This window comes from Pleurodeles waltl, chromosome 4_2, assembly GCF_031143425.1.
Source record: "Pleurodeles waltl isolate 20211129_DDA chromosome 4_2, aPleWal1.hap1.20221129, whole genome shotgun sequence".
Classification (NCBI taxonomy): domain Eukaryota; kingdom Metazoa; phylum Chordata; class Amphibia; order Caudata; family Salamandridae; genus Pleurodeles; species Pleurodeles waltl.
Window position 1 is genome coordinate 622,419,525 of NC_090443.1, and position 19,961 is coordinate 622,439,485.

At 45.6% G+C, this 19,961-nt stretch overlaps 1 protein-coding gene across 9 annotated transcripts in view; it reads right to left on the bottom strand.

The window, feature by feature from the left end:
• SAMD13 (sterile alpha motif domain containing 13) overlaps positions 1–19,961 on the bottom strand; it is a 309,780-nt gene that overhangs the window by 65,125 nt on the left and 224,694 nt on the right. For all 9 annotated transcript variants that reach the window (XR_011202910.1, XR_011202911.1, XM_069232197.1 and 6 more), the window contains one exon: positions 19,742–19,853. Coding sequence is in view for 7 of the 9 variants with exons in the window: in XM_069232197.1 (XP_069088298.1) it covers positions 19,742–19,853 (112 nt within the window). In the remaining 2 variants the exon portion in view is untranslated. The remainder of the gene's footprint in view (positions 1–19,741; positions 19,854–19,961) is intronic.

A 19,961-nucleotide genomic window follows, 5' to 3' on the forward strand; every position in this document is an offset into this window, starting at 1 on the left:
TGAGTCTTTACCTTCAAGAATGGATACCAAAGCAGTATGTCCCAAGGTAGAGGGTCTATGGAATTCGATCAGGCCAAAAACTCCTGAAGGACCAAAAAGGCAAAATGCCCTTCCTGACTGACCTGGCCATTCCCACGTCATCAGCCTGACAAATATCAAGTACAGGCCAAAGCAGTGGTAGCAGCCTTGGTCCTAGTGGAATAAGCCCTCAGCCTGTGCTGCTTCTGTGTAGCAAGTCTCAATACAGAGAACTATCCACAAAGACAAAGTACTTTTCTGCACCGCCTTGTAATCTTTGCACCAGAGAACCTCACAAAAAGCTGATTGTCTACCTGACAATCTGGTGTAATCAATGTAAAAACATAAGGCTTACTTGGGGTCCAGCACTGCAAGTGGTGACTCAAAGCAAAAGACCGTTGGGAGGTGGTGGTTTTCCCAATAAAAAATGATTCATGACTTTTGGTACAAAGGAGGCTCTGGTCCTCAACACCAGCTCCTCTGGGAAAAGGGTAGTGTAAGGCAGATACACAGAGAGAGCTTGGCGTTCACTCACACGATGAAATGAAATGCATGTTTTTATAAAGCACTACTGTCATTCCAGAGGAGCATCCTGGCTATGAGCTGATGTAATCATGAAGTGGAAGTCTGTCTTTAGAGTCAGAAGGTGTAGCAAGCAGTTATAAATTGGAGTAGGCATCAGGAAAGTCAGGACCAAATTGTGATGCCACAGTGGAATGTCAAATGGTTTTGGAGGAAACACATGTGTAAAACATTTTAGAAAGCTTATCACAACAAGTGATTGTTAGAAATGGGGTCTCTAGTTGGCAGAGGTATACACCCTTGTCCAAGTAGGGACCACATTCCTATTCAGTGTAAGTCACACACAATCCAAATTATCCTGTGCCTACCCTCTGGTAGTTTGGCACCAAGCAGTCAGGCTTAACTTAGGGGGCAATGCGCAAAGTATTTGTGCAATAAATCATACAGTAACATAGTGAAAACACCGCAAAAATACAGCACACAGGTTTAGAAAAATATAAGATATTTATCTGGTTAAATTAAAGTCAAAACAATAAAGATTCAATAAGCACAAGTTGAAATATCACTTTTGCAATGTTAAGAAGAGTCTTATGTCTTAAAAATCAACAGTTCTCTGGTGTGCACAAAGTACCTGGTTTCCGTCAAAATTACACGCACGGAGACTGCAGAGGAGGAGATGCCTGGAAAAGAAGAAGGTGTGCGTCGGATTTCCCAATGCGGCACAAATGGTGTGTCGCTTCTTCCCACTTTTGCAAGGACTTTGAGTCGATTTCTGGCGTGCAGTCTTGGGTCCCCACTGCGATGCGGGGTTCCCGTGACGCCCAGGGATGATGCCTGGAAATGCTGGCCATGCGGGACGAAGTCACAGGCGTAGTGTCGATCCAGTAGATGATGAGTCAAATTTTCTGTCGCATGGCAGGCGCTGCGTCGATTCTTCACTCAGGACTTTGGGCTACGTCGTTTGGCTCGGCTGTGCGTTGATCCGGTAGGGCAGTGCGTCGAATTTCCAGCTGCAAAGCAGGTGCTGTGTCGATTTTCGCTCTTGAAGTCAGGCTGTGTCATTCCGGTTCAGCTGTGCGGCGATTTTCTTGTCACAGGGAAGCCTGTGAGACGTTCCGGCAGGGTGTGCATCGATTTTCTGTGCACAAGCAGTTTACTTCAAGAGATTAAGTCTTTTTGGCCCGAGACTTCAGAACACAGGCGGCAAGCTCAATCCAAACCCTTGGAGAGCACTTCTCAGCAAATTCAGAGGCCAGCAAGGCAGCAGGGCAACAGCAAGGCAGCAGCCCTTCTCAGCAAAGCAGTCCAGGTGAGTCATTTGGGCAACCAGACAGTTCGTCTAGACAGGTTGCAGGATCTGGTCCGGAAGTGTCTGAATTGGTAGGGTCAGGGACCCATTTTATATACCCAAAAATGCATTTGAAGTGGGGGAGACTTCAAAAAGTGGATTTGAAGTGCACAAGGTCCCCTTTCAGTACAGGTCTGTCTACCAGGGTCCCAGTAGGGGGTTAGGCAGTCCATTGTGTGAGAGCAGGCCACTAGCCTTTGAAATGTAAGTGTCAGGCCCTCCACCCTTCCAGCCAAGGAAGACCCATTCAGTATGCAGATGAGTGCATGTGTGACTGAATATCTTGTGTTTGTGGTTGTCTGGGTAAAATGCACAAGGGAGCTGACAACCAGCCCCCACAGGCGTAGATTGGAGACAGGCTGTAAGACACAGATGGATTTCAAGTGCAGAGAAATGTTCACTTTCTAAAAGTGACATTTCTATAATAGTAATATAAAATCCGACTTCACCAATAAGCAGGATTTTGTATTACCATTCTGGCCATACTAAATATGACTTGGTTACCCCTTTCTTTTCAGAATCTACCACTCAAACAGTGTATGAGGGTAGCTCTAATGTTATCCTATGAAAGTAGCAGACCTCACAGTAGTGGAAAATGAATTTAAGAGTTTTCTACTATGACATATAAAGCACACATGTACATGTCCTGCCTTTTACCTACATAGCACCCTACCCTATTGGTTACCTAGGCCTACTTTAGGGGTGACTAATATGTAGAAAAATGGGAGATTGAGGCTTGGCATGTACTTTTAAAGGCCAAGTCGAAGTGCCAGGGACTCTGCACACACAGGCCTTGCAATGGCAGGCCTGAGACATGGTTAAAAGGCTACTTACGTTGGTGACACAACCAGTGCTGCAGGCCCACTAGTAGCATTCAATCTATAGGCCCTGGGCACATGTAGTGCACTTTACTAGGGACTTACAAGTAGATCAAATATGCCAGTTGGGTATGAACCAATGTTACCATGTTTAAGGGAGAGAGCATATGCACTTTAGCACTGATAAGCAGTGCTAAATTGTGCAGAGTACTAAAATCAGCAAACAGTGTCAGAAAAGTGGAGGGAGGCAGGCAAAACGTTGGGGGACTGCCACCCTAAGGCTGTCCGGTCAAACAGTAATTTTAACGAGGACATCTGGTCCAGCAAACGCAAAAAGGGCTAACAAATAACCCCTAAAGACATCCACAACAAGTTTTTGCTGGATCAGATACAAATAAAACAATAAAATATTCAACAGTTTGGCCTGCAACAGGTATGATTGTGAGCTGCACACCAGGCCATAAAAGTTGTGCTGCCTACTCTGTGTGTTCCTTGAATTGGACACATAAGGGCCTACTCACAAAGGTAAACTTACACAAGAATAGATCCACAAATGTAAGCTTACTCTTACAGTCTGTAGTAAAGGTATTAGTTTTGGCTATTCAGTATTTGTAACTGTATATTTACTACAAAGTGTATGCTTGCGTGCCTCCACCGCCTGAAACCAAGAGATAAAGAATAATTTTCCAGTGTAAAGTTACTACTTGTACCTTTATACCTGTAGTTGAAGATGTCTGCCTTCAAGGCAGGGATCTTCCTATGGCAATTTAAAGGAAAAAGTTAAAAAAGTTTATTAAACTTTTCCAAAAATGTAATTGTAGTTTTATTTTGAACGTTAATGTAAATGAATGTAACATATTTGTTTAAAATATTGAAATAATTCTATAGCAGTATTTAATTTAAATTAAGTATATAATTAAGTTAAATATATTAAATTATTTTTTAAAGATTTAAAGAAAAAACACCTAAATGAAAATTATGTTTTATTTATTCTGTATTATACATTACTAAAAGTTATATATGGAATTAATTTAAATTAGTTTAATTATTTTTGGAAAAACGTTATATTTATACATAAATAAATAAAACCTATTAAAATAATGTAAAATAAATGACTTTTTTATTCATAGGTATGTTTTAACATTAAAATAAAAGTTTATATACATTTGAAAAGGAAAAATAAATTAATTTACTTTACCATTATTTCTTATAGGCAGTGCTTAACTTGAGCCGGTGGTTTAAAGTGCTCAGCACAGGCGGTTAATTATCAACACCGGCAATTATGACATCGCGCCATATGGTGGCACTGTTTGTGTAATTGAGAGATGGGCATAATAACAGTTATTTATTAGTTCAATGTACATTAAAACAGTTAATACATGGCACCAAACCATTCTTATAGCTTTGGGGGCCTGGAATAACTTGAATTGTCGCACTGGTAGGAAACGTGATGTGTAATAGTTGTGTTGTTACTGGTACTGACTGTACTGGCAGGGGCAATGGGTGGTGTAAGCTGCAGTGACCTCCTGGTGGGGGCCCTGGCACTTATTCTTTTACAAATTAAGCACTGCCTATAGGGTTCTATTTCAAGTCCCTGCTTCCCTTTGGGAGAGCGTTACAGTACCAATAGTTTGCCTTGTGTGGTGCTAGACTTACTCCAAGCCTGAACTGGTGTACATCTGCAACTATTTTAGAGTCTATTTTGGCTGTGGTAACAAAAGAATGGCAGTTTGTTAACAGGCACGGGCTTAGTCTTTTGTGGGTAGGTGCATATCCCTCACTATACCTCTCCCTAGTCCTCCCTTAACCCCCTTCTTACTCCTCCCTACACCCATCTCGCTTAGTTCTAAATGTTCCCTGTTTTTTAGTCGCCCCTCCCACGTTTACTACTAAAACATACCTACTTATGCAGAGATCTCCTCACATAAAAGATAGGCAGAGATCTCTGAATATAGGTCTGCGACCAGTATTTTGAAGTACTATTGTAGTAACGCTAAATGTCTTTTTAAACTCACCCTAACCAACTCTCTTACAACCCATGATGCCCTCTGATTAGACACTAGTATGATTGTGTGGCAGAGTCGGACAGAGATGTTGAAAAGTACACTAATGGTTTCCAGATATGTATTTCCACGCAACTTGCCTGCTAGTGTAACAGGGTGTTTTCTATCCACGAGTGTTTGAGAGGTAGCGCAGGACTGAAATCCACTCTGGCAATTCAATAACCAACAGCAACAATAAAAATGGTGCACAGCAGATCGATCAAAAGGGACTGGGAGGGTCCCACTAAAATAACAAAAAAATCTAACACAACAATTATTCTGTACTCGTATCACAGCAGCCTCATGGTCCTGCATAACTTAATCTTTATTTGGCCTGGCCGAAACTTAAATTATGCTGGGGTAATTTGGGTAACTTCGCAAATTTGCATTATGTGTAATCATGCCATGTTTGTAGCATAATAACATAATTAGAGAGCCGAAAGAACGAAAATGACAAGAAGGTGATCAGCTGCTCGCAACATTTGTTTTATTAGCACTAAAAGCATTATCACATCTAAAATGCCAGATGTGAGGACGCAACTCATACACAAATGCAGCGGTAAGTGCCAGATTTACATTTGATGTAATTACACATAACTCTGCATTATTTTCCTGAAATTTCATATAATTACGCGAAAGCTAATTACGCAAATTTCGTACACCCTTTACCTGTTACCAGAAGTGTTATGTCATTCAGAATGGTAGCAGATTCTATTCATGACATCGGAAAACTATTGTCAATCAATACTTCCAATGACACTAGTTAGCCAACCTTCTTAGAACAAGTTTTCCCTCAGTACTGAAACTACTTCACTTACTGTGAATGCCGATGGGCTATTGAAGTTGCACAAGATGTTCTCATGTGGTTATTCAACCAGGAAAAAAACTTAAGCGTTGCATGCAAAGCTTTGACTCGTCAAGTATGTAAATATAGGATCTCAATTTAACAACCCTCTGACTTCATGCGGCTGTCTGCATTTTTTAGCTGTTTTCGTGAGATTCAGGCGCCATCATGAAAACTGAGTAGATGGCACCAGTTTTTGCATAGTGTTAACTTTTAGGGATAATTTAAGGTTTGTTAGCACATGCTCTAATTCCATACATTTTGTTTGCCAGTATGTTATATGTTTTTTTTTTTAGTAGTAAAACAAGTTTATTAGTTAATTAAAACCATAAAACTTTTCCTTCCACGTAAACATTTAACAGAACAATTTTAGTGCAAAAAGACAATTACAGTTCTTTGGCTTAGGGTGAAATGGTAAGTAAAATTTCCTTCCACGTAAAAATTTTAAGAAAAAAACATACTAGTGCTATAAGGCATTAATAATAGGGCAACAGAACAAACTTATTGAAGGTAAGAAAAATACAACGCAAAATAAAATCTTGTGTTAAAAATGAAATGGTATATAACGTTTCCTTCCACAAAGAAATATAAAGAAAACAGTGACAGCCCAATGAGGTATTGGTAAAAATGGGACAAAGTTGGAGGAGGCCTTCTATCGATTTTATTTACCCCTACTTAAGTCTGGTTGTTGGTACCAGACTTTATTATGACTCAAGCTAAACAACCCAATGGACTACCTAGGAGCCTTCCCTTCTTTAAGATGTTCAAAGTGGGTTATAGGGATTTCGCTATCGTTTCCGCCCTCCCTGTGAGTTGGTTATTTTGAGAGGCTGTGGTTTTTAGAGTGAAAATTTCCAAAAATTGAACCAGCCTAATGTTCAATATTGTATTTCGAGGGTTAAAGGCTGCAATTAATGCTTGTCTGCATGATCTAATTGTTAAACCGTTAAATTATTTTTTTAGTAGGAGTCTCCTTTCGGCCGCCAGGGCTGGGCAAATGCAGACCACATGCATCAAGTTTTCATCTGCTAGATGACAGAGACGGCACTCCCGAGAGCCTACTTGCCGCTCCTTCTTCCATTTTGGCATGAGGTCTAAAGTAGGGACTTCACCCAGCCTAAGTCTGAGAAAGGATTGCTTTATTTTCCGTGAGTAGGAGCCAGCCATCAGTGGTGATTCTTTAAATGTTTTGTAGGAGTTAAGGATCAACCAACTATGCTCCCTTTTGGCCAATGAGATCTTATCTTCTAACAAGCTCTGTAATTTACTTGCTTTATTCACTGCTTTATTGAAAGCGGAGATGGGTAGAGACCGGTTCCATACCTCCTCTAAGCTCAAAAGATTCTTACTTTTTTCTAGATACCTTATGTAGTTGGGGTTCCCTCTTTCTAGGATAATTTCCTGCCAGACTAGATTGGCTAAAGACCCTTTTGATGCGTGGCTCAGTTTGTAGCAGCATTTAATGTATGCTAACGACTGTTTGACCAGCATAAATTCCAGTCTGACCTGGGCTGGCGATGCACGTCTGGGCAGCCGAAAAACGCGCTTATATGTTTTTATCAGAAGCTTATCCAGAAGACCTACTTCCATCCCCCTCATTATTTCGGTCCCATAGTTGATAGTTGGAAGTAGCTTTGCTCTCATTACTGCTGTTAATGGGTTCAGAGCATGACCACAGATTGAATTTGCTAGCTTGCAAAAGGCGTAAGTAAGGGCCTGCGTCTTGTTTTTTATAGCCTCTTTTTGTGGCATGTAATTACCTCTAGCATCCACCACCAATCCTAGGTATCTGTATGATGTTACTTCCTCTAGGGTTTTCCCATTCATATGCCATTTACCTTGGGTGGTTGGCCTGCGGTTTAAGGTAATTGTAGGAAGTTGGCTCTGTATGCACTATTTCAAAGTAAGGAATAGTATGCACAGAGTCCAAGGGTTCCCCTTAGAGGTAAGATAGTGGCAAAAAGAGATAATACTAATGCTCTATTTTGTGGTAGTGTGTTCGAGCAGTAGGCTTATCCAAGGAGTAGTGTTAAGCATTTGTTGTACATACACACAGGCAATAAATGAGGAACACACACTCAGAGACAAATCCAGGCCAATAGGTTTTGTTATAGAAAAATATCTTTTCTTAGTTTATTTTAAGAACCACAGGTTCAAATTCTACATGTAATATCTCATTTGAAAGGTATTGCAGGTAAGTACTTTAGGAACTTTGAATAATCACAGTAGCATATATACTTTTCACATAAAACACAAATAGCTGTTTTAAAAGTGGACACAGTGCAATTTTCACAGTTCCTGGGGGAGGTAAAGTATTGTTAGTTTTAGCAGGTAAGTAAACCACCTACGGGGTTAAGATTGGGGTCCAAGGTAGCCCACCGTTGGGGGTTCAGAGCAACCCCAAAGTCACCACACCAGCAGCTCAGGGCCGGTCAGGTGCAGAGTTCAAAGTGGTGCCCAAAACACATAGGCTTCAATGGAGAGAAGGAGGTGCCCCGGTTCCAGTCTGCCAGCAGGTAAGTACCCGCGTCTTCGGAGGGCAGACCATGGGGGTTTTGTAGGGCACCGGGGGGGACACAAGTCCACACAGAAAGTACACCCTCAGCAGCGCGGGGCGGCCGGGTGCAGTGTGCAAACACGCGTCGGGTTTGAAATGGTTTTCAATGAGAGACCAAGGGATCTCTTCAGCGGTGCAGGCAGGCAGGGGGGGGGCTCCTCGGGGTAGCCACCACCTGGGCAAGGGAGAGGGCCTCCTGGGGGTCACTCCTGCACTGAAGTTCCGATCCTTCAGGTGCTGGGGGCTGCGGGTGCAGGGTCTTTTCCAGCCGTCGGGATTTTAGAGTCAGGCAGTCGCGGTCAGGGGGAGCCTGGGGATTCCCTCTGCAGGCGTCGCTGTGGGGGTTCAGGGGGGACAACTTTGGTTACTCACAGTCTCGGAGTCGCCGGAGGGTCCTCCCTGAGGTGTTGGTTCTACACCAGTCGAGTCGGGGTCGCCGGGTGCAGTGTTGCAAGTCTCACGCTTCTTGCGGGGAGTTGCAGGGGTCTTTAAATCTGCTCCTTCGAAACAAAGTTGCAGTCTTTTTGGAGTAGGGCCGCTGTCCTCTGGAGTTTCTTGTCTTTCTTGAAGTAGGGCAGTCCTCTGAGGATTCAGAGGTCGCTGGTCCTTTGGAAAGCGTCGCTGGAGCAGGTTTCTTTGGAAGGCAGGAGACAGGCCGGTAGGACTGGGGCCAAAGCAGTTGGTGTCTTCTGTTATTCTTCTGCAGGGGTTTTTCAGCTCAGCAGTCCTCTTCTTCTTGTAGTTTCAGGAATCTAAATTCTTAGGTTCAGGGAAGCCCTTAAATACTAAATTTAAGGGTGTGTTTAGGTCTGGGGGGTTAGTAGCCAATGGCTACTAGCCCTGAGGGTGGGTACACCCTCTTTGTGCCTCCTCCCACAGGGAGGGGGTCACATTCCTATCCCTATTGGGGGAATCCTCCATCTGCAAGATGGAGGATTGCTAAAAGTTAGAGTCACTTCAGCTCAGGACACCTTAGGGGCTGTCCTGACTGGCCAGTGACTCCTCCTTGTTATTCTCATTATCTCCTCCGGCCTTGCCCCCAAAAGTGGGGCCGTGACCGGAGGGGGCGGGCAACTCCACTAGCTGGAGTGCCCTGTGGTGCTGGAACAAAGGGGGTAAGCCTTTGAGGCTCACCGCCAGGTGTTACAGCTCCTGCCTGGGGGAGGTGATAGCATCTCCACCCAGTGCAGGCTTTGTTACTGGCCTCAGAGTGACAAAGGCACTCTCCCCATGGGGCCAGCAACATGTCTCGGTTGTGGCAGGCTGCTGGAACCAGTCAGCCTACACAGATAGTCGGTTAAGGTTTCAGGGGGCACCTCTAAGGTGCCCTCTGGGGTGTATTTCACAATAAAATGTACACTGGCATCAGTGTGCATTTATTGTGCTGAGAAGTTTGATACCAAACTTCCCATTTTTCAGTGTAGCCATTATGGGGCTGTGGAGTCCGTGTTTGACAGACTAACCAGACCATATACTCGTATGGCTACCCTGCACTTACAATGTCTAAGGTTTGGCTTAGACACTGTAGGGGCACAGTACTCATGCACTGGTGCCCTCACCTATGGTATAGTGCACCCTGCCTTAGGGCTGTAAGGCCTACTAGAGGGGTGACTTATCTAAACTGCATAGGCAGTGTGAGGTTGGCATGGCACCCTGAGGGGAGTGCCATGTCGACTTACTCGTTTTGTTCTCACCAGCACACACAAGCTGGCAAGCAGTGTGTCTGTGCTGAGTGAGGGGTCCCCAGGGTGGCATAAGATATGCTGCAGCCCTTAGAGACCTTCCCTGGCATCAGGGCCCTTGGTACCAGGGGTACCAGTTACAAGGGACTTATCTGGATGCCAGGGTGTGCCAATTGTGGAATCAAAAGTACAGGTTAGGGAAAGAACACTGGTGCTGGGGCCTGGTTAGCAGGCCTCAGCACACTTTCAATTCAAAACATAGCATCAGCAAAGGCAAAAAGTCAGGGGGCAACCATGCCAAGGAGGCATTTCCTTACACAACCCCCCCCCCCCCAAACGAAAGAGGATGAGACCAACCTTTCCCAAGAGAGTCTTCATTTTCTAAGTGGAAGAACCTGGAAAGGCTATCTGCATTGGCATGGGCAGTCCCAGGTCTGTGTTCCACTATAAAGTCCATTCCCTGTAGGGAGATGGACCACCTCAACAGTTTTGGATTTTCATCTTTCATTTGCATCAGCCATCTGAGAGGTCTGTGGTCAGTCTGAACTAGGAAGTGAGTACCAAAGAGATATGGTCTCAGCTTCTTCAGGGACCAAACCACAGCAAAGGCCTCCCTCTCAATGGCACTCCAACGCTGCTCCCTGGGGAGTAACCTCCTGCTAATGAAAGCAACAGGCTGGTTAAGGCCATCATCATTTGTTTGGGACAAAACTGCCCCTATCCCATGTTCAGAGGCATCTGTCTGCACAATGAACTGCTTGGAGTAATCTGGAGCTTTTAGAACTGGTGCTGTGCACATTGCTTGTTTCAGGGTGTCAAAGGCCTGTTGGCATTCTACAGTCCAGTTTACTTTCTTGGGCATTTTCTTGGAGCTGAGTTCTGTGAGGGCTGTCACAATGGATCCATATCCCTTCACAAACCTCCTATAGTACCCAGTCAAGCCAAGGAATGCCCGGACTTGAGTCTGGGTTTTTGGAGCTGCCCAGTCCAGAATAGTCTGGATCTTAGGCTGGAGTGGCTGAACTTGGCCTCCACCTACAAGGTGTCCCAAGTAAACCACAGTTCCCTGCCCTATCTGGCATTTGGATGCCTTGATAGAGAGGCCTGCTGATTGCAGAGCCTTCAAAACCTTCTTCAGGTGGACCAGGTGATCCTGCCAGTTGGAGCTAAAGACAGCAATGTCGTCAAGATAAGCTACACTGAAGGACTCCAAGCCAGCAAGGACTTTATTCACCAACCTTTGGAAGGTGGCAGGGACATTCTTTAAACCAAAGGGCATAACAGTGAACTGATAGTGCCCATCAGGTGTGGAGAATGCTGTCTTTTCTTTTGCTCCAGGGGCCATTTTGATTTGCCAGTACCCTGCTGTTAAGTCAAAGGTACTTAAGAATTTGGTAGCCCCTAATATATCAATCAGCTCATCAGCTCTAGGAATGGGATGGGCATCTGTCTTGGTGACAGAATTAAGTCCTCTGTAGTCCACACAAAACCTTATCTCTCTCTTTCCATCTTTGGTGTGAGGTTTGGGGACTAAGACCACTGGGCTGGCCCAGGGGCTGTCAGAGTGCTCAATTACTCCCAATTCCAGCATCTTGTGGACTTCCACCTTGATGCTTTCCTTAACTTGATCAGACTGTCTGAATATTTTGTTTTTGACAGGCATGCTGTCTCCTGTGTCCGCATCATGGGTACACAGGTGTGTCTGACCAGGGGTTAGGGAAAAGAGCTCAGCAAACTGCTGCAGGACTTTCCTACAGTTAGATTGCTGTTGGCCAGAGAGGGTGTCTGAATAGATCACTCCATCTACTGAGCCATCATTAGGGTTTGATGACAGAAGATCAGGGAGAGGTTCACTCTCAGCTTCCTGATCCTCATCTGTTACCATTAACAGATTTACATCAGCCCTGTCATGGAAGAGCTTAAGGCGGTTCACATGGATCACCCTCTTGGGGCTCCTGCTTGTGCCCAGGTCCACCAGGTAGGTGACCTGACTCTTCCTCTCTACCACTGGGTAAGGGCCACTCCATTTGTCCTGAAGTGCCCTGGGAGCCACAGGCTCCAAAACCCAGACTTTCTGCCCTGGTTGAAATTCAATCAGTGCAGCCTTTTGGTCATACCAAAACTCTAGGAGCTGTTGGCTGGCCTCAAGGTTTTTACTTGCCTTTTCCATGTACTCTGCCATCCTTGAGCGAAGGCCAAGTACATAGTCCACTATGTCTTGTTTAGGCTCATGAAGAGGTCTCTCCCAGCCTTCTTTCACAAGAGCTAGTGGTCCCCTTGCAGGGTGGCCAAACAGAAGTTCAAAGGGTGAGAATCCTACTCCCTTCTGAGGCACCTCTCTGTAAGCGAAGAGCAGACATGGCAAGAGGACATCCCATCTCCTTTTGAGTTTTTCTGGGAGCCCCATGATCATGCCCTTTAATGTCTTGTTGAATCTCTCAACCAGGCCATTAGTTTGTGGATGATAGGGTGTAGTGAATTTATAAGTCACTCCACACTCATTCCACATGTGTTTCAGGTATGCTGACATGAAGTTGGTACCTCTGTCAGACACCACCTCCTTAGGGAAGCCCACTCTGGTAAAGATACCAATGAGGGCCTTGGCTACTGCAGGGGCAGTAGTCGACCTAAGGGGAATAGCTTCAGGATACCTAGTAGCATGATCCACTACTACTAGGATGTACATATTTCCTGAGGCTGTGGGAGGTTCAAGTGGACCCACTATGTCCACACCCACTCTTTCAAAGGGGACCCCCACCACTGGAAGTGGAATGAGGGGGGCCTTTGGATGTCCACCTGTCTTACCACTGGCTTGACAAGTGGTACTGGAGACACAAAACTCCTTAACTTTCTGGGACATGTTGGGCCAGTAGAAGTGGTTGACTAACCTCTCCCACGTCTTGGTTTGTCCCAAATGCCCAGCAAGGGGAATATCATGGGCTAAGGTCAGAATAAACTCTCTGAACCCCTGAGGCACTACCACTCTCCTAGTGGCACCAGGTTTGGGATCTCTTGCCTCAGTGTACAGGAATCCATCTTCCCAATAGACCCTATGTGTTCCAGTTTTCTTGCCATTGGACTCTTCAGCAGCTTGCTGCCTAAGGCCTTCAAGAGAGGGACAGGTTTCTTGTCCCTTACACAACTCTTCCCTTGAGGGTCCCCCTGGGCCCAAGAGCTCAACCTGATAAGGTTCCAGCTCCATAGGCTCAGTTCCCTCAGAGGGCAGAACTTCTTCCTGAGAAGAGAGGTTCTCTTTTTGGTGTTGTGTTGCAGTTGGTTTCCCAGCTGACTTTCCTTTTCTCTTGGTAGCCTGGGCCTTTTTTCCAGACTCCAGCTCTACTTTTTCACCCTGAGCCTTGCACTGTGCCCTCGTCTTGACACACACCAGTTCAGGGATACCCAGCATGGCTGCATGGGTTTTCAGTTCTACCTCAGCCCATGCTGAGGACTCCAGGTCATTTCCAAGCAAACAGTCTACTGGGATATTTGAGGAGACCACCACCTGTTTCAGGCCATTGACCCCTCCCCACTCTAAAGTTACCATAGCCATGGGATGTACTTTAGTCTGATTGTCAGCGTTGGTGACTGGATAAGTTTGTCCAGCCAGGTATTGACCAGGGGAAACAAGTTTCTCTGTCACCATGGTGACACTGGCACCTGTATCCCTCAGGCCTTCTACACTTGTCCCATTAATTAAGAGCTGCTGCCTGTATTTTTGCATGTTAGGAGGCCAGGCAGCCAGTGTGGCTAAATCCACCCCACCCTCAGAGACTAAGGTAGCTTCAGTGTGACACCTGATTTGCTCTGGGCACACTGTTGATCCCACTTGGAGACTGGCCATTCCAGTTTTAGCTGGAGTGGAGTTAGAAGTGGTATTTTTCTGGGGACAGGCCTTGTCTCCAGTTTGGTGTCCAGGCTGATTACAGCTACGACACCAGGCCTTTTTGGGATCAAAGTTCTTACCCTTGTACCCAAAATTGTTTTGTGAAGAGGCTCGGGCCCAACCTCCTGTGCAGGTTTTTGGGGGCCTGTAGAAGACTCTTTACTATTTTTGTTTTTGGCTGTCTCACCACCCTTCCCCTGGGGAGGTTTTGTGACCCCTTTCTTTTGGTCACCCCCTGAGGAAGTGTTGGACACCCTAGTCTTGACCCAATGGTCCGCCTTCTTTCCCAATTCTTGGGGAGAAATTGGTCCTAGGTCTACCAGATGCTGATGCAGTTTATCATTGAAACAATTACTTAATAGGTGTTCCTTCACAAATAAATTGTACAGCCCATCATAATTACTTACACCACTGCCTTGAATCCAACCATCTAGTGTTTTTACTGAGTAGTCTACAAAGTCAACCCAGGTCTGGCTCGAGGATTTTTTAGCCCCCCTGAATCTAATCCTATACTCCTCAGTGGGGAATCCAAAGCCCTCAATCAGGGTACCCTTCATGAGGTCATAAGATTCTGCATCTTTTCCAGAGAGTGTGAGGAGTCTATCCCTACACTTTCCTGTGAACATTTCCCAAAGGAGAGCACCCCAGTGAGATTTGTTCACTTTGCTGGTTACACAAGCCCTCTCAAAAGCTGTGAACCATTTGGTGATGTCATCACCATCTTCATATTTAGTTACAATCCCTTTAGGGATTTTCAACATGTCAGGAGAATCTCTGACCCTATTTAAGTTGCTGCCACCATTGATGGGTCCTAGGCCCATCTCTTGTCTTTCCCTTTCTATGGCTAGGATCTGTCTTTCCAAAGCCAATCTTTTGGCCATCCTGGCTAACTGGATGTCCTCTTCACTGGAGTTATCCTCAGTGATTTCAGAGATGTTGGTCCCTCCTGTGAGGGAAGCAGCATCTCTGACTATTATGTTTGGAGTCAGGGCTTGAGAGGCCCTGTTCTCCCTAAATAGGACTGGTAGGGGGGAATTTTCCTCCAAGTCACTATCTTCATCCTCTGTGTTGCCATCCTCAGAGGGGTTGGCCTTTTCAAACTCTGCTAAGAGCTCCTGGAGCTGTAGTTTGGAAGGTCTGGGGCCCATTGCTATTTTCTTTATCTTACAGAGTGACCTTAGCTCCCTCATCTTAAGATGGAGGTAAGGTGTGGTGTCGAGTTCCACCACATTCACATCTGTACTAGACATTATGCTTCTAAAAGTTGGAATACTTTTTAAGAATCTAAAATCTAGTTCTAGTATCTAATTCAAACTTTTACCAAACTTTTAAACTCTAAAAGAAATGCTAAACAGGATCTAACACAAGGCCCTAGCAGGTCTTTTAAGAATTTAGAAAAATAGTTCAAATTGCAAAAATCAATTTCTAATGACAATTTTTGGAATTTGTCGTGTGATCAGGTATTGGCTGAGTAGTCCAGCAAATGCAAAGTCTTGTACCCCACCGCTGATCCACCAATGTAGGAAGTTTGCTCTGTATGCACTATTTCAAAGTAAGGAATAGTATGCACAGAGTCCAAGGGTTCCCCTTAGAGGTAAGATAGTGGCAAAAAGTGATAATACTAATGCTCTATTTTGTGGTAGTGTGGTCGAGCAGTAGGCTTATCCAAGGAGTAGTGTTAAGCATTTGTTGTACATACACACAGGCAATAAATGAGGAACACACACTCAGAGACAAATCCAGGCCAATAGGTTTTGTTATAGAAAAATATATTTTCTTAGTTTATTTTAAGAACCACAGGTTCAAATTCTACATGTAATATCTCATTTGAAAGGTATTGAAGGTAAGTACTTTAGGAACTTTGAATAATCACAGTAGCATATATACTTTTCACATAAAACACAAATAGCTGTTTTAAAAGTGGACACAGTGCAATTTTCACAGTTCCTGGGGGAGGTAAAGTATTGTTAGTTTTAGCAGGTAAGTAAACCACCTACGGGGTTAAGATTGGGGTCCAAGGTAGCCCACCGTTGGGGGTTCAGAGCAACCCCAAAGTCACTACACCAGCAGCTCAGGGCCGGTCAGGTGCAGAGTTCAAAGTGGTGCCCAAAACACATAGGCTTCAATGGAGAGAAGGGGGTGCCCCGGTTCCAGTCTGCCAGCAGGTAAGTACCCGCGTCTTCGAGGGTAGACCAGGGGGGTTTTGTAGGGCACCGGGGGGGGGGACAAGTCCACACAGAAAGTACACCCTCAGCAGCGCGGGGGCGGCCGGGTGCAGTGTGCAAACATGCGTCGGGTTTTCAATGGTTTTCAATGAGAGACCAAGGGATCTCTTCAGCGGTGCAGGCAGGCAAGGGGGGGGCTCCTCGGGGTAGCCACCACCTGGGCAAGGGAGAGGGCCTCCTGGGGGTCACTCCTGCACTGAAGTTCCGATTCTTCAGGTGCTGGGGGCTGCGGGTGCAGGGTCTTTTCCAGCCGTCGGGATTTTAGAGTCAGGCAGTCGCGTCAGGGGGAGCCTGGGGATTCCCTCTGCAGGCGTTGCTGTGGGGGTTCAGGGGGGACAACTTTGGTTACTCACAGTCTCGGAGTCGCCGGACGGTCCTCCCTGAGGTGTTGGTTCTCCACCAGTCGAGTCGGGGTCGCCGGGTGCAGTGTTGCAAGTCTCACGCTTCTTGCGGGGAGTTGCAGGGGTCTTTAAATCTGCTCCTTCGAAACAAAGTTGCAGTCTTTTTGGAGCAGGGCCGCTGTCCTCGGGAGTTTCTTGTCTTTCTTGAAGTAGGGCAGTCCTCTGAGGATTCGGAGGTCGCTGGTCCTTTGGAAAGCGTCGCTGGAGCAGGTTTCTTTGGAAGGCAGGAGACAGGCCGGTAGGACTGGGGCCAAAGCAGTTGGTGTCTTCTGTTCTTCTTCTGCAGGGGTTTTTCAGCTCAGCAGTCCTCTTCTTCTTGTAGTTTCAGGAATCTAAATTCTTAGGTTCAGGGAAGCCCTTAAATACTAAATTTAAGGGCGTGTTTAGGTCTGGGGGGTTAGTAGCCAATGGCTACTAGCCCTGACGGTGGGTACACCCTCTTTGTGCCTCCTCCCACGGGGAGGGGGTCACATTCCTATCCCTATTGGGGGAATCCTCCATCTGCAAGATGGAGGATTGCTAAAAGTTAGAGTCACTTCAGCTCAGGACACCTTAGGGGCTGTCCTGACTGGCCAGTGACTCCTCCTTGTTATTCTCATTATCTCCTCCGGCCTTGCTGCCAAAAGTGGGGCCGTGACCGGAGGGGGCGGGCAACTCCACTAGCTGGAGTGCCCTGTGGTGCTGGAACAAAGGGGGTAAGCCTTTGAGGCTCACCGCCAGGTGTTACAGCTCCTGCCTGGGGGAGGTGATAGCATCTCCACCCAGTGCAGGCTTTGTTACTGGCCTCAGAGTGACAAAGGCACTCTCCCCATGGGGCCAGCAACATGTCTCGGTTGTGGCAGGCTGCTGGAACCAGTCAGCCTACACAGATAGTCGGTTAAGGTTTCAGAGGGCACCTCTAAGGTGCCCTCTGGGGTGTATTTCACAATAAAATGTACACTGGCATCAGTGTGCATTTATTGTGCTGAGAAGTTTGATACCAAACTTCCCATTTTTCCGTGTAGCCATTATGGTGCTGTGGAGTCCGTGTTTGACAGACTCCCAGACCATATACTTTTATGGCTACTCTGCACTTACAATGTCTAAGGTTTGGTTTAGACACTGTAGGGGCACAGTACTCATGCACTGGTGCCCTCACCTATGGTATAGTGCACCCTGCCTTAGGGCTGTAAGGCCTACTAGAGGGGTGACTTATCTATACTGCATAGGCAGTGTGAGGTTGGCATGGCACCCTGAGGGGAGTGCCATGTCGACTTACTCGTTTTGTTCTCACCAGCACACACAAGCTGGCAAGCAGTGTGTCTGTGCTGAGTGAGGGGTCCCCAGGGTGGCATAAGATATGCTGCAGCCCTTAGAGACCTTCCCTGGCATCAGGGCCCTTGGTACCAGGGGTACCAGTTACAAGGGACTTATCTGGATGCCAGGGTGTGCCAATTGTGGAATCAAAAGTACAGGTTAGGGAAAGAACACTGGTGCTGGGGCCTGGTTAGCAGGCCTCAGCACACTTTCAATTCAAAACATAGCATCAGCAAAGGCAAAAAGTCAGGGGGCAACCATGCCAAGGAGGCATTTCCTTACAGTAATCATTTTAGATTTTTTATGATTAATTTCTAAATCATTAGAACCTGAGTATTCTTCTAATGCCTTTAACAATTTCTGCATGCCTATTCTGGTATTACTGATTAGTAGTAGGTCATCTGCATATAGTAGGTTGGATACTTGTTGACCGCCCAGTGATGGAGAGTGGGATGAGTGACCATTTAACTTGGCGGGGAGATCTGCTATGTACAGGTTGAAGAGTGTTGGAGCCAATACACAGCCTTGCTTCACCCCGACTGTTGTTTTGACTGCCCTGGCGGTACGGAGGGGAGGGCGGCTTCTCCACAGAGGATCCTCGGGCTAGCACGCTCTTCGCGAGCCCAGTACGCATCCCTCCCCGTGCCTCACAGACTAGGGCCTTGTAAGCAGACTGGACCCCAAACATGTTATATGCAGGGCTACTGGAATCATGTGATTAGGCTGCTGCAGCATTATTTGCAGTTATGGATCTGCCCTTTTCCTTCCTATATCATCATCTGCTGCATAATCTGTAGATTTTTACCAAAAAAATGCTCAAGCTCAAATGCTTCAAAAGTTACTAAAAACGAAACAACACGTGTTGCTGCACGATGGTAGGCCCTTTGCCAAGGTTGACTGGTCACCTTATTATTGCGTATTGCTATATTTGGATGTTGAACTGGTACTAGCGAGTTGCAACCTATGCCCAGACCGTGTTGACAAGTGTAGAACAAGCATTTTCAATGCAACGGGTCTCGCATTTGTTCGAGTTAGAGCTATTAGCGTTGTAAAGCAAAAACAAACGCAGCGCGATCACGCTATGTAAAATGCAGCGCAATCGCGCTGTGTGGAAAATAAACAGATAAAGTAGTCTTCTGGACTCTAGGCTGAAAACATCGAGCCTCGCATGTTTTTAGTAGTTTACTGGTGCTGTGTAGGTGGGCTAAACACTGGAAAAGGCATGACGTATGATGCCTTTCACAAATGAAAGCAAGTGGATTTTAAAAGGCAAGCCCACGAACCAATGTAAGTGACTGACGTAGCATGGGCGTGGTTTCAAGCCCAAAGAGAGATTACAGAATGGACAGAGCACTTTGTGCTCGCCCATAAAAAAATGACAAAGTAATGAAGTGATTTTTATCATCAAACGTCCTGCGTTACGCCGCTTAACGTGTCTTTTCTTGACGCGTAATATAGTCAACGCTGCCGCATGATTTGGCCTTCCCTTTCGCATAAATGTAGACGCCTTGGTATCTGGTCACCCTGCACTAAGAGTACCTTTAACTTTAAATGCACCAGTCCTTTTTATCATGCTACATGTTATCACTGCATTTCGGGAATAATTCACATTTTTAAAAGAGAATGTAAGCGGGAAGGGCCTTAAAATGAAGAAAGATTTTAAAATAATGAAGAGTACAGGAAAAGGAGGCAACTTCTTGGAGGCTGCGGCATAACGTAAGCAATTAAAAAAACAAATGTATAGGAGTACAACGCTTACGTGAAATGATCTAAAATGCTGGATTATTACTACAAAAAATGTGAGTGGCATAATATGTCATAAATACAAAAAAAGAATCCCGTCCTTTTCCCAATTAAAAGTTATCCTTTAAACTTTAAAGGATAACTTTTAATTACTTTGCCAAAAGGGAGAAAATCCTAATGGGCGGAGAGTGACATCATGTGGCCATCCAGAAAGATTGCACATTCCTCTACCGTGGATTTCCAAAGTGGTTTATTTTAAGTACAGTGCAGCGTTTAGATGTCGCTTACTGACGATACTCTTTCAATTCAGAAATACTCCACACACAAATAAGAATGACTACATTTTTTCGCAACATATTTACCTGCTCTTGAAAAGCGCGAGCTTGTTCCTCGAATCCTGCTGCTCTGAAGTAACTGTGAACATCTGCAACTGCCCAGTCAGCCAGGTCAGGCGGCCTCCCGTTCTCTACAGAACTACAAGATACAACCCCAAAATAACATCACTTAAACGTGCACAGTCCGATCTTTATCAGCAGCGACAAAAGTTAGACCAGGATACTAATTTACACACACTGCACAACC